The sequence below is a fragment of the Elephas maximus genome, chromosome 2, assembly GCF_024166365.1.
Source record: "Elephas maximus indicus isolate mEleMax1 chromosome 2, mEleMax1 primary haplotype, whole genome shotgun sequence".
NCBI lineage: Eukaryota > Metazoa > Chordata > Mammalia > Proboscidea > Elephantidae > Elephas > Elephas maximus.
Genome location: NC_064820.1, coordinates 6,843,572 through 6,858,384, shown reverse-complemented (window position 1 = coordinate 6,858,384; position 14,813 = coordinate 6,843,572). Strand labels below are relative to the sequence as shown.

Sequence of the window (14,813 nt, the reverse complement as noted above, 5' to 3'; positions counted from 1 at the left end):
CTGGATTGGTTCTTGGCTCCACGACCTGTTCTCAGGGCTCTTTACGTGAGAGTGTCTGCGCTTCCATCCTCTTCAAATCGTGCTTTTTTAGTACTGACATGTTCCTATGTGAGGTGTCAGATATTTTAACAGTGACTTATTTTTCTATTTGTATAGAAATTCTTTATTACATGTTTTAACTATGCAGAGAAACTTGTTTAAACAGCACTGAATTTCACCTAACTCTGATTGTATAATAACCTTTCCTTTTCTAGAGCTCTCTTAAGTTATATCAGGAAACTCATCAGGAATATGCTCGTGTAAAAGAAGAATGCTTGAAAAGTGATGCTCAGTAAGTATTTTTAAAATGGCTGTGGAAATTGGGTTTTCATCTCTGAAAATGGGTAAGCCATAAATCTCTGTTTTTGGGTTTGTTAGCCATAATTAGCTGTGTGATCTCAAGTTTTTCTGTCACTCATTCTTGGTTTCCATAGATGTAAAATGGGAATAATACATCCTTTGACGATTTATGTGTTGTTGTTCTTAGGTGCCTACTCACGGTGACCCCATGTGATACTAGAACTGCCCCCACAAAGTTTTCTAGGCTCTAGTCTTTGTCGGAGCAGGTCGCCGCTGGGTGAATTTGAACTGCTAACCTTTGGATAAAAAGGTGCCTACTCACGGTGACCCCATGTGATACTAGAACTGCCCCCACAAAGTTTTCTAGGCTCTAGTCTTTGTCGGAGCAGGTCGCCGCTGGGTGAATTTGAACTGCTAACCTTTGGATAGCAGCCGAGTAATCGGAGTAACGGTTCCGCCACTAGGGCTCCTTTGAAGGAGTAAGGAGGAATAAGTAAGCCATCATACGTTAAAGGTCTGGCACAAAGAAAGACTCAATAGGCGTTTTTATGCATCTGTAGCTATAGGAATGCATGGCTGTCTGTGTGTTACAAGATTAATTATTGACTCTCTTCTATGTACTGGTCCTGTAACAGAGAGCATATTCAATGCGTGTCTTTGTTTCCGTTAATAAAATTCATGTTCAGAAGCATCTGATTCATTTTTTTTTTGAGGTTTAACATGGTGTTAACATTAATCAGAAAATAAACTTGTGAGCTACCCATCCAGTAATTTCGCTTAATGAGGTATGATAAAGCAGTAACTTGGACACTCTTTCACAGAGTTAGCCAAAAATTTCCATATTAAATCATGTGCTGTTCTCAAGCCACCACTTCTGTAGAGCAGTGGTATGAACAGGCATGCCATACTCTGTGTGAATCTGTATGCATAGTTGATATGTGTATGCTCCTAAACAGTAAAAGACTAAATGGACTCTGGCTTGACTCTTAGAGATGATCTGAGCACATCTGCCTAGTTCATGGGTGGGTAACTGTGGTTCAGGAAGTTAAGTGACTCGACTAAGGTTCCACACGTGGAATGGCAGAGGTTTGGAGGTCCACGGTGCCTTTCAAATGACAGCGATGTTTGTAATCCTTTTGAGAAATACTGCACACTGAATGGTCTACTGTTCTTTCTTAGGTTGCTGGCAGTTTCAGTTGATGGGTGATGCTAGTAGGGACAAATTTTTTTTGTTGTACAAATCTTAGTGAATTTTAGGAAATGTGTACCACATATTGAATTGTCATATATATATCTTTTTTGTTATACTGTTTCTTACCATTTAACTTATAAAATTATTAGGAAGAAGAAACTAGAAGCCAAGGTGAAGAAGCTGGAAGGTAATTGATGCTATTGTTATTTGGCTAATGGAAGTCATTGGTAATTATACAAATTGTTTGTAACTATTTGAGTTTAGAGTACTTGAACAAATAGAGTGGTTTTCGATGGTACATTCCTGGATGACTGTGTTAAGAGTTCTGTTGGGAAAACATTTGAATACTGCACCTGTCTGAGTAACTAGGTAACCCAGTAACCCAGTGGCCATTACATTGGCTCTGACTCATGACCTCCCTATGTGTTTGCTCCATTGGGATTTCAACAGCCAGCTTTTCAGAAGTAGATTGCCAGGCCTTTTCTCCTCAGGGTGGTGTGCAAATGTAACGTGCCAAAACCTTGAAACGTTGTTGCCCTCAAAATAATGGCCACTTTTGCTATAAAAAGTAGCAATTAATGAAAAGTTGATTCTCACGGACCACTCTCATTTTTTTCCTAATGAAATAAGTGGTTAGTAGAAAAGTTTATTGCTTTTAGTATCTCAAAACTTGATGTGTTTAGGTAGTTATGACAGATCCCTAGAGAGATTGCAGTGAATTTCTTGGCCTGGGAGTTTGGCACATTTGTACTTGATCCTCCCCCACACCTCATCCTTTTGTTTGGGGCTTCTAGTCTTCAGTGACTAGGCAAAGTGCAAGGGGCCATATAAGAACCTAGTAAGTCCTCCCATTTCAGCTAATAACCTTTTCAGGAGTCCATAGGAATTGAGCTTCAGGTCTCTTTCTTTTCTCCTTTGTTGGGATATTGGGACATGACCTAATAGCAAGTAGAAACAGTTGGAGCTTTGCCAGACCCATCCGTGTACCCCTTCTTTCTTTAATTTTAGCCTGGCCTTTAGCAATTCTCTCATCTACTGTGGGTTAACCAAAATAAACAAACAGACAAACAAACCCTTTGCCATTGAGTCGATTCTGACTCAGTGGCGACCCCATGTGTTACAGAGTAGAACTCCATAGGGTTTTCTTGGCTGTGATCTTTACATAAGCACATTGCCAGGCCATTTCTCCCATGACATCACTGGGTGGGTTCAAACCGCCAACCTTGAAGTTAGTACTTGAGTGCAAACTGTGGCTACCCAGGGATCTTCTGCTTTGGGTTTCTAACTCTGATATTTGCTGTCTCATCATATCGATAGTGCTCTACTTCAGAGAATGGGGTATTGCCATATAGAGTGTGGGACAAGAATTTATGTAACTAGATCAGGACTTATAGAACAGTGGTTGCTGAAAATATTTCTGGTCACTAATTTATCTGGGATTTTTAGACCTACACTCTATAGATGTTTTCTTAACAGCTTACCCTCTGATGGGATTGTTGCAGGAATGTTGACAGTCTGGCAGTGAGAGCCACATTACTGTGTTCTTTTCTGGTACAGCCTTCTCATGTTCGTGTGTGGAGTTCTTTAGGGAGTGGACTTAAAGAGCCCTGAAATGCCAGTCGGTTTATGTGCAGCGTACAGAACAGACGTCCTTTGCGGTCACAGTATAGCCTTTGTTTTCCATTGAACAACAGCATTTTTCCCGAGTAAGCAATTTAGCACAGCAGTCAGGTAAAGAAATAACCAAGCTTGTTAGGGTAGGTCAGGAGAGAATTACCTCTTTGGTGTTTTATGGTATTATTTTTCCATAGCAAGTATATTTAAACATATTCATGTAAAGTCAACACTGGACAGATTCTTAATAGTTTATCTGAGTGATTTGTGCTTTCGAGCCAAAAACAGGAGAAATTGTTGAAGAGCTATAAAAATTTCTTAAAAAGTGAGATCTTTTTTTATGATAAGGGCAGAAGGAATTAGGATTAGTTAGCTTGTGGAAGGGGATTCCAGGAAGGAGCAGCAATGTGGTATAGTCAGCGTACGAAACCAGAGGCATCGTTGTTGAGTCGATTCCAATCATAGTGACCCTACAGGACAGAACTGCCCCCATAGGGTTTCCAAGGCTGCCAGTCTTTACCGGAAGCAGACTGTTACATCATTCTCCTGAGGAACAACTGATGGGTTTGAACCTCTGACCTTTTGGCTGGCAGCTGAGTGCTTAACCGTTGTACCCCCAGGGCTCCTATAGTCAGCATAAAAATAAAAATAAAAACCAAACCTGTTGCTGACAAGTTGATTCCGACTCATAGCGACCCTATAGGATAGAGTAGAACTGCCCCATAGGATTGCCAGGGAGTGGCTGGTGGGGATTTGAACTGCCAACATTTTGGTTAGCAGGCAAGCTCTTAACCACTGTGACACCAGGGCTCCATAGTCAGTATAAAGATAGTCAGTATAGAGAAGATTATTTTTTCCCCCAAATAAAGAGAATGGTATTAAGTATATTCTGATGTAAAAATCATAGTTCTTTAAAACCTTAAGGTTGCTGATCGCGTAACTGAGATAAGCATCCGAGGGCCTTTTTCCCGGGCTTCTTGCCTGACCAGAATGGTTCAGGCTGGCTGTGCCTAGATTGGGATGAACTCTGTGGTTTTGTAATTGGTGATTTAAAAATAAAAGTTCCTACTCTGCAGCTCTGATAAAATAGTGAAGAAGCAGTACTGTTCTATGAAATGTGTTTCAAAGCATAAGAAATGAGAAAAACTTAGAATAGATGAGATATCATGTATTGCGTTAACTGCAGTAGGGAAGCTGGTAAATTATTCTTCTCCCTGTTATTTCATTGTACTCCTGAATAAAGAGGCTGCTTTCAAGCAAATTCAGGACTTCAAGCAACTGAGGAATGAAAAGAAAGTACTTGAAAAAGAATTTAAGAAGACACAGGTAATGTAAAATAATGTGCATCAGTTTTAAATTCCTAGTTCCAGGCCTTCTGTAGCGTTCTCTGTACATTTTGATGTGTCCCAACTAACGTATGAGGCCACCTAGTAAAAACAGTCACCATCATCTGTCATGGTCCCCAGCTTTACATGGGGTCTGAGGGGCTGCACTCCTTATTCGTTATAAACACTATTAATGTTTTGTTCAACAGGAAAGACTTGATGAATTTTCTAAACAGAAAAATGAAAAGGGTGAGTATTCACTTAATGTTTATTTTAAAACTGTGTTTGATAGGCAGTGTGTATGTGTCTGTTTTGTTTTGTTTTTTTAAACTGTTGTTCCCTCCCATGTTTCCAGAGTTGAGACATATTGGAACACAAATTTCAAGTGATTCATACGGAAGCATAGATAAAAGTGAGTATACTGCAAATTTTGGTTTATTCCTGTGTGTTACTTCTATGGTTTGGGGGGCTGTGTGTTGCTATTATATGTAACCGGAAAATATCAAAGCTTAGTCTTGATTCGATTCATTTATATATTTCACAAGTAAGTTTGTACTTATAATATGGTGAATGAAAGAGTCATAAAACAATATTATTTGGGAAAGAAAAACTTATATCAAGTTAATTTATAAATGTTTTAGATACCAAAGACAGAAAAGATGCTAAAGACAGACAGGAAACCAATAGAGTCCAAGGCCTGTAGTAAATCTTCCAAAGACAGGAGAATTTAGGGAAGGCCAGAAGTTACAAAGAAAAATCAAGTCGCATCAGTAGAACAAGAGAAAACATAAATGTTTTCAGTGCACAGTCTGTGACTGAGTGTATTATAGGGTTACAGTTGGGAAGACAGCCCTCGAAGCTGAGAAGTGGGGGTTTACGTCAGTGTTTCTGTTTATTAATACCGTGTGACCATTGGCCATTTGCGTCCCTTCCTTGTGTTTTAGGTCACCCTTTTTATAACAGATCATACATTTTTGCAGTGCCTACCTGAGAAGTGTTTCTGTGGAGATAAATTAAAAATGTTAAATAAATAATGGCATTTCATCTCACTCATTTGAGTTTTTGCTCCACATGAAAATGACTAAAGATACTTGAATTGTTTTGTACATAATGTCTCTTTACAAGTCCCTTTGACCTTTTTTCCCCTTCCTTTAAAATTTCTGTTTAAAAATTCAGACCACAAGTTCATCTTTTCCTTGGTTTAAAACTAACAGTTCGTACCTTCTCATTGCCTAGACACTGATTTGCCATTTATTGCTCTCAGTCATTTATAATTCCATGTGCTTTCAACTCTTTCCGTCCTACTTTAGTGTCGTGAAAGTGCAACTTGGAGTAATAGATGTTGCTGAGAGGAAAAGAACTGACAGCACCTTGCTTTTCCAGCCAGCAGTCAGCTGTTGGATTTCATTGCCTTCTCATCTGGACTGACAGTTTGTTTTAGGATTTGGCTATGCCCCAACCGTACTTTTCAAAACAGCCCTCCCACCCCCTCCCCTAAGTATATATTTGACCCTTCCTGTTAAGACTTGACTTCTCAAGGATATTTACAAGTTAGGCAGGAGTATTGGGTTGGGTGTAATTTAAAATGGCTGCCTGAGTGCCACGTTAGCCTTTCTTTCCTTTCACATTCCAGTAACGATGAGAGAAAATCAAAAATGGCTCTCCAGGAGGGCTAAAAGTTGACCACCGGTAGAGGAGATTAGTGAGTGAGATAAGTGCAGCTGGCTCTCAAATGGTGATGAAATCAAATGTGGCTGAGAACACAGCAAGCTCCAGATCGGAGTGGTAGGGACTGCAGCAGGAGCAGGCCATTAGCCTTTTTCCAGGTAATTCATTAAGGGATGAACAATGCGCCAACCTTCTAGTTTCAGAAACTGTCTCTGGCATTTGTCATACAACCTGTGGCCCAAAGTTTAGTTCTCTAAAGTGGAAGCTGTAACATGGGAGGCAACCAGAGCAGGCATGCAGACCAGACAATGGGTCACAATGGCCGCTCTGAGGGATGGCAGCACCTGTTCCCAGGAAATAAGGTGCAAATGTATTTTATGTAAACTCTCACAGCCACATTCACTCACAACCCTCATGACCTCTCACCCAGGGCAGGGTGCTGCTGTTTAAGGAAATGATCCCACCCATCCCATCCCATTGCCATCCAGTCAATTCCTACTCATAGTGACCCTGTGGGACAGAGTAGGACTGCCCCGTAGGGCTTCCAAGGCTGCAATCTTTACGGAAGCGGACTGCCACAGTTTTTTCTTGTGGAGCAGCTGGGGGGTTCAAACAGCAGACCTTTAGGTTAGCAGCTGAGCGCTTAGCAACTACACCACCACTGCTCCTTCAGGAAATGAGAACCTACATTTATTGTCAAAGGAATAAGAGTAAAAATTTAGACTGAAGAAATAGACTTTGCTTATCAAAGATGTTCTGCTTAAACTCTTACCTGAAACTGAGGAAAACTAAGACAAGACAGAAAGGCTCCACATTCAAGGAGGAGGAGAACTAGTCCCTGAGTAAAGAGCATTCAATCATGAAAGAGAAGAAAGCATTAAAAATTTAATGAGTATTCTTACAGAAAATCTAAGTATAGATCTGTAGGTTGCTGTTATGAAATTGGACCAGTTGGGATTCTTGAAAATAAAAAACATGATGGAGAAAATAAATCCGCTAGAGAGGCTGAACTATAGAATGGACAAATATAAGATTGATTTAGTGAACCAAGAAATTAAATTACAGGGTTTTCTGAGAATATGGTGCAAAAGGGCAAAGAACTAATTTTCTCTACTAAGAAAACATAAGAATTTGGAGGCCAGAGCTACAAGGTCTTTGTAGTTAGATCTTCGTTGGTTTTTTTTTTTTTATTTCTTCTGAGTTATTTTCTTCCATTCAGGTTTACAGCAACTGAGTTAATTTGAGTATATTTTCCTAGAAAACTCAGTTCTCAGAGGAGAAAGCAAAACAGAAAGGAGAGAAGGTGGTTGAGAAATAATAGATGGATGTTTCTCTGAGCAGAAAACAGACTTAAGTGTTGAGCTTGCGTTTTGTCTAAGATCTTCAACTCTGAATGCTCACAGGAAATGCAACTAAAGTCAAATGAAGCGGAAAGGTTGATTACAGAGGCCGGGTAAAAATACTTTGACACAGAAGCAGTTGCTGTTGAGTTGATTCTAACTCAGTGGCTACCCCAGGTGTGTCAGAGTAGAACTGTGCTCCATAGGGTTTTCAATGGCTGATTTCTTTGGAAGTAGGTAGCCAGGCATTTCTTCTGAGTGCCTCTGGGTGGACTCGAACCGCTAACCATTTGTTTAACAGCTGAGCATGTTAAGCTTTTGTACCACCCAGGAACTTAGAAGCAATAATAGAAGGCAAAGTGAATTTAAGGCTAGTAGTTTAGCTTGAATAAAGGTACAATTCACAAAGAAGATGCTGCTATGAACTATGTCAGGTGAGACTCTTAGAAACTCTAGGGGGAATAGCCAAGTCTGTTGTCATCATGGAAGACATTACTGTGTTTCTCAGAAGTAAAGAGTGCAAACAGATGTACACAGATAGAATTGGAACCATAAGTGCAAGACTGATAAGTCCTGTGTTGTAATTTATAAACCACAAATGTAGAATTCTTTAAAATACCCTTCAAATAATATAATAAAAAGTTCACTCTACCAAAAAACAAAGCAAATCTAAAATTTAATAAAAAATACCCCCCCCCCCCAAAAAAAAGCCTACCTGGGAGTTAAACACAAACTCACCCAAACAAATACAAACTTCACTTTGTTGTTGTTGCTAGGTACCGTTGAGTTGGTTCTGACTTATAGTGGCCCTACGTACAAGAGAACAAAACAGTGCCCAGTACCGTGCCATCCTCCCAGTTGTTGTTGTGCTTGAGCCCATTGTCACAGCCCCTGTGTCAGTCCAGCTCATTGAGGGTCTTCCTCTTTTTTGCTGACCCTCTACCAAGCACGATGCCCTTTTGCAGGGACTGATCCCTCCTGGCAAACTCCATTTGAGTAACAGGAAATAATAAATTATTTAAAAATAAACAATAAAGGCAGTGTTTATTAAAACCTTTGCAATATAACCAATCTGGTACTCAAAATAATGTTATAATGACGTGTTCAATAAGAAGGTAAGAAAATGCAACAGAAACCTAAGGAAAACAGAAGGGATTGGTAAAGATGCAAACATAAGTTAGTGAAATAGGAAATGTAACTGGGCCTTAGAAATAACTAGTAAAACTGAAAAAATCTGGCTTGTATGATCAAGAAAGGAAGGGACAAAAGTAGTATGCTGGGACTGAGAAAAGCTATAAAATTACAGTTGTAGGCATTTCTTACGCATAATTTTACATTCAAATGGAAAATGTAGATGAAATCATCCATTTTCTAGGAAAACATACTCAAATTGACTGGGTTGTTGCAAACCTGAACAGAAAAACAATGCAGGAGAAATAAAAAAAAAAAAATGACATGTATGCATGTCCTCAGGCCCACGGACAGACTCACAACTTGGTCACTAAGGAGTACAGCTGCAAAAGTCCAAAATAAAGTTTTCAAAACTCAGACCGACTAATAATTTAGAACAGAGACAAATCATGATTTTGGGGTTTATCCCAGGGATTCTACAACAACTGATTAAGAAAAAAAAAAAAGTTACGACGATCTAGATTTAGCACCCATTCCTGCTACTAATTTTTAGTGAGGTAATAATAGAAGGAAACGTTTTGAACTTGAGAATGGTGAAGCATTAAAAGCAGAGCCATTACTGAGGGTGCTTTTTGCTACCTCCACTCTTCATGTATGGAGCTCTGGTGGCACAGTGGTTGAGCACTCCACTGCTAAATGAAAGGTTAGCGGTTGGAGCCCACCAGCAGCTTCACTGGAGAAAAGACCTGACAATCTACTCACATAAAGATTACAGCCTAGGAAACCCTATGAGTCAGTCCTGTTGGGTTGCTGTGAGTCGGAATTGACTCGACAGCATTTAACAACAAAAACAAATTCTTCATGTAATGAAGTTTCTGATCAGTGCAGTAAAACAAAGAAAAAAAGGTAGGAGTTATAAATACTAATAAGGAAGATTTAAGATTGTCATTTCAGATGATACGACAGTCTAGAAAATTCAAAAGACTTGGCTTAACACTTAGAAATAGTTTGGCGAGGTGGTGGTATAATTGACGTACATACAAAATGTGCCAGTGTCAGCCAGCTAGGAAGGGGATGGAGTAAAACTTAATCCATCCTCAAAGGACAACTCAGCAGTCAGGTGTCCAAGAAAAGACCTGGCCAGCAGCCCAGTGGCTGGATGGGGAGACCTACAAGCACTGGGGAAGAGCACGAAGGTGACCCGAGCATGTAGATAAATACCACATTCCTCCACGGGAAGATGCAGTGTCAAGATCTGAATTGTCCCCAGTTGTGTTCATTTATAAATAACACAGCCTCACTCAGAATCCCATCAAGATTTTATGTGGAAAAGGAGAAGCAGTTGCTGAAGGTTTACCAGGAAGAATACCTGTTCCAAATAAACAGAAAATTCCTGAAAAGGAAAATCATGAGCGAGGGTGGTGCCCTGACTGATGGTAAAAGGTTATCATCAGGCTATCATGACTGCAGGGCTGTGGTGATGTTGGGGGCACTGACGGAACAGTGGGCTGGGAGAGTCCAGGAACACTAACAGGCACCTCAGATTTAGGTAAAGGACGCCTTTGAGAAGCCTGGGAAAGGCGTGTGGTTCAATTCAGTGAGAATTTAGTCTTTATAAGTAGGTAATGAAGACACGCGGATGATTTTGTTCTGTGTTGTTGGGAATGGATACCTTTTTTTTTTTTTTTAAATCAGATGAGAAGTAACGTGCACTCGATTAGGATAGGTGTAGCTGTGGTATAGCTTCCGTAAGAATAGAAAAGTAACCTTTTTTCTTTTGAGGTTCCTTGTTTTCTGCTGCTTTGGGTATACGTAAAAAGCAGGGGTGCTGGTCAGGTCCCTTAAGCAAAGGGGATTACAGTATTTGGAAGGAGCTCTTGGGGTAGGGCACACCACAATCCAGGGAACGCCAGATACGGAGCATGTGCCTCCCATACGGTGATAGTCAGAGGGGTCGATTTGGCTCAGGAGAGGCTGGGAAAGTCCAGCTTTCAAGACTTAGCCATAACTATGCCCTCCACGTCTGTCCTGGTCCCCATTGTGAGGACTTCATTTTATGGAGTGATGGAGTTTGCTGGCTTAAATAGCTTGTGATTCTCTGGAAACAATGAAAAGGCCGATCTTTTCAGCCTCTCTTGGAATGAATTAAAGATTTTACTAATTTCAGTAAAAGCTTCAGGTTGATTTAAGAACTTGAGTTCAAGGAAACTACAGTAGAACTTTGAGGTGGCCTGCAATTAACTAATACTTAAAAGTGAAGCTTACTTTTAGCCACATTTTAATAGGTGTAGGTTGTCTTTATGTACGTCTGACCATAAGCTAGTCATTTTTTTTTTTTAATATCGTGGTAAATACATGTCTAACAAAATATTTGCCATTTCAACACATTTATTTGATGAATATTTTTTGCTGCAGAGGGTTTTCTTGGAATTTGTATACTTAACAATGTCAAAGAACTTTAGAGCTCTTCATTTTCTTAATGTTACATGATTTCAGCAGGGCTGTCTCAGTTACAGCTCTCTTGACCTTTCATCTGGAGTCAGGGGTCCTTCATGATTTAGGCGTGCAGATCCCTTTGAAATTCAGTGGAAGTCGTGTAGCTTTCACTGTCCTCATAAAAGCAGATGTTTACGTGTGTGCCTGCTCACATGTATCTGGGCATCTATCCTTGTCCGTATGTCTGCCCAAGTGCATTCTGTCTCCATTTCCCTTCAACAGTGAATGGCTTTTCTAAAGACCCGTGAACTCCCAGGCTAAGAAAGCATGGTCAACTGATGGCCTTTCTGATAGCCTCGTACTTGTCAGCTCTTCCTTGTAGAGTACATAAGGCCATGATCCCTCGAGTCCTGTTGGTTATTAGCTGTGCCCCCTTCCCGTGTCTCACCTCCCTCTCTAGAGAAAATGGGCGGGCCAGAGGTTTATTGGCCTCATGCATACGTACAGGTGAGAAAAGCTTTGAGTGACAAGTAGATTTGGTGTTCGGTGCCCTCCCAATCTATACTTAGCCTTCATTTTTTGAGTGAAAGCATTTCAGACTTCTCCACTCAATAACTAACCAGGTTATGTACCATGGTTGAATTTTGGGAAGATGATAAAGGTTGACCTAGTTTTCTAAGTCCCTGATAAATCCCGGTTCTGCACAAGTATATTTTGGCTTTGTGTAGGCTGAGCCAGCTGTCAGGACTTTCATGCTTTGCTCTTTTTCACAGGAAAAGTCAAACTGCTGCTGAAGGAACTCTGGCTGTGCGTCAACACCACTCACAGACTGCCGGGCGAAGGCAGTAAACACAGCCCAGGTGAGCGTGAGACACAGACACCGCATTTCACGGACAAAGGCAGAAGTGCTACCACGGGCATTGTGTGCCTTCAGTTTGTAGTAGTTCCTGGATCTGTCACTAAAAGAATGAAGCCAACTAGCCTGGGTACTTTTATCATACAAAACACCGTCCCTTCAGGGTGACTTCTGATGTCAGTAAATGCATTTGACTTTTGATGTTTTATAGCAGCTTCCATCTGAGAGCATTCAGAGTCACTGGAAGGACAAACCGTGGGCCCACATATGGCAGGTACATGGCGGCTGGCTGAAGGACACAAAACCCAAACCAAACCCACTGCCATCAAGTCAGTTGCAACTTGTAGCAACCCTACAGAGTTTCCAAGGCTGTAAATCTCTGCGGAAGCAGACTGCCACATCTTTCTTTAGCGGAGCCACTGGTGGTTTCAAACCACTGACCTTTTGGTTAGCAGTTGGTCGATTTAACCACGGCGCAGCCAGGCCTCCTTAAAGGACACATAGTTTCCTCTAAATTTCGTGAGATTCCTTTATCCACCAGCAGCCTAGCTTCATTTGTTTTTCATGGAATTTACCAATTCCATTTGGTTGAACTTTTAGCATGCAATCAAAATGTTCGATAGGAAATAATGTGGAGTTGCAAAAGTAATAAAATTTTGTCTCTCTTACCCCTTGTTTGCCATTTACTGTGTAGCCAAATGATAGTGCCTTAGTTTTTTTTTTTTTTTTTTTTTTTGAGTGCTTTATGATTATCCTTAGGGGTTAAAATGTTACTTTGGAAAACTGGGCTATTGCATACATATTTTTGTGCCATTTTAAATCCTCCAATAAATTATAGCGTATAAGTTATTCACTAACTTGTTTTTTGACTTTATGTCCTAAACCAGTGCTATTCAGTAGAACTTTCTGGAATGAGGGAAATGGTCTCTAAAAGCGGCACTGTCCATATGGAAGCCACGGGCCATATGAGGCCATGGAACACTTGAAATGTGGCTGGGGCGATTGAAAGAACTGGATTTTTAATTTGATTTAATTCTAATTAATGGCAGTTTGAATAGCTGCATGTGACCAATGGCTACCATATTGGACTGTGTAGTTGTAAACGGTGATGTACTTTGTAACACCTATATGCTGTGAAACCTGTAGGTTTTTCATGATCCTGAATCTCGTTTTAATTCGTATAAAGTAAAACAAACAAACAGTTGCTGTCAAATTGACTCTCATTCATGGTGACCCCGTTTGTGCAGAACAGAGCTATGCTCCATAGAGTTTTCAAGGCCGTGACCTGTTGGAAGCAGACTGCCAGGCCTTTTGAGTTGCTCCTGGATGGATTCGAACTGCCACTGTTTTGGTTGGTGGCTGAATACTTAACCATTTGAACCACCCAGGAAGCGTCTTATAAAGTAAAGGGATCGGGAATGTCAGGAGAAGGAAGGGAGAAGCTTGTAGGCAGTCACTTGAAGCAGAAAGAGTGTATGTATTTCATGGCCTGTAAGGAGAGGTGCTCTAGCCGGGGCAAATGCGGAAGAGGAATGGGATCGAGGGAGCGAGGTCGCCCCTTGGAAGGGCACAGGCCGGGGCTCCGGAGCGTGGAGCGCCAGAATCATTTGATAGCGAGAGTGCTAGCACTGGTGGTGGTGTTGACTTTGAGGCTTGTCCACCAGCGTGCATGGCCAAGTCCACGCAGGAAGGAGAGTCCCCAGCATGCGGTCCAGGTTGGTGTGGGGGCGTGCTAGATCTCAGCTGTATCCCGGTGCTCACCAGGGCTCCTGGCGCCCACGAGGCCCTCGCACAGTTAGCTGCGCCTCCGTCAGATGCAGCAGGGCTAGCCCTGTTTCTGCTTGCTACTGGCATGGCTGTGTGGCCCCTCTCCCCCTCTTTGTTATACAGGGAGTGATAAAAACTTCCTGTGAAATCATATAAGACAAATGAACTCAATTTAGAATCCTTGATCACCTTAGAAAAGTAAGGAGTGAAAGGTTACAAAGTTGCAGGCTCAACTTGTGTTATTCCCTCCCTAACGTTGTAGTTGGAAACCCTGGTGGTTCAGTGGTTAAGAGCTACTGCTGCCAACCAAAAAGTCAGCAGTCAGATCCACCAGAAGCTCCTTGAAAACTCTGTGGGGCAGTTCTACTCTGTCCTGTAGGGTTGCTATGGTCGGAATCGAGTTGACGCAACCGGTTTGGTTTTGGGTTTTAACCTTTTAATCAGCCCCTTTTCAAAGGAGCTCTGGTCCCCTCTATGAAGCATATTCTTACAGCTTTCGAATATAGGAAATGGTTTTTTGTAATTATTTTCCAGGACTCATGATTTTGCTTGCCAGTAATTAGCACCACTGAAGTTCATCAGAATAACTTCTGTTGCATTAAAATTAATGGCACTTATGTGGCTTAGGTTTCTTAATTAGAGCATTATACAGATACAGTCATGGGGCAGGCTCAATATTGGCTGGATTTAAATAGCTTTTCACACAAGAAACCAGTGCCCTCATCACCATGTCTGCGCGGAGTTGTTTCTCACCCACATAAAGAGAACGGAGACACTATTAGGGCCCTTCACCACCGCTAGGGGTGTCTGTCCAATAGGGGGTGCAGTGCTGATGGATTGTTCGACTCATCTGTCTGCTGTCTCTCTCATCTTTTTAATTGTAAGGATAGCATACTTACATGAAGTCTGCTCAGTTCTTATAGGATAACATTTAGGAAGGGATAGTTAATGACCTCCCAACAATTTCTACACATATAATTTAGTAAAATTGATTCTATTCTTGAAGTTGTGAAAACATTCTTGCTGTCATTTTCCAAATTATTCCACCAGCATTAACATAAACTCAGTGCTGCCTAACCTTTTCACCCCCCTTACCACTCCTGGTAACCACTAGTAATTTTTGTTTTCTATGTATTTGCATATTT

General features: G+C 41.1%; 1 protein-coding gene across 2 annotated transcripts in view; it reads left to right on the top strand.

Annotated features, from left to right (window-relative positions):
* ICE1 (interactor of little elongation complex ELL subunit 1) overlaps nt 1–14,813 on the top strand; it is an 85,266-nt gene that overhangs the window by 19,978 nt on the left and 50,475 nt on the right. For both annotated transcript variants that reach the window (XM_049860912.1, XM_049860921.1), the window contains 6 exons: nt 255–331; nt 1,681–1,718; nt 4,389–4,471; nt 4,680–4,719; nt 4,826–4,882; nt 11,819–11,905. In XM_049860912.1, coding sequence (XP_049716869.1) covers nt 255–331; nt 1,681–1,718; nt 4,389–4,471; nt 4,680–4,719; nt 4,826–4,882; nt 11,819–11,905 — 382 coding nt within the window. The remainder of the gene's footprint in view (nt 1–254; nt 332–1,680; nt 1,719–4,388; nt 4,472–4,679; nt 4,720–4,825; nt 4,883–11,818; nt 11,906–14,813) is intronic.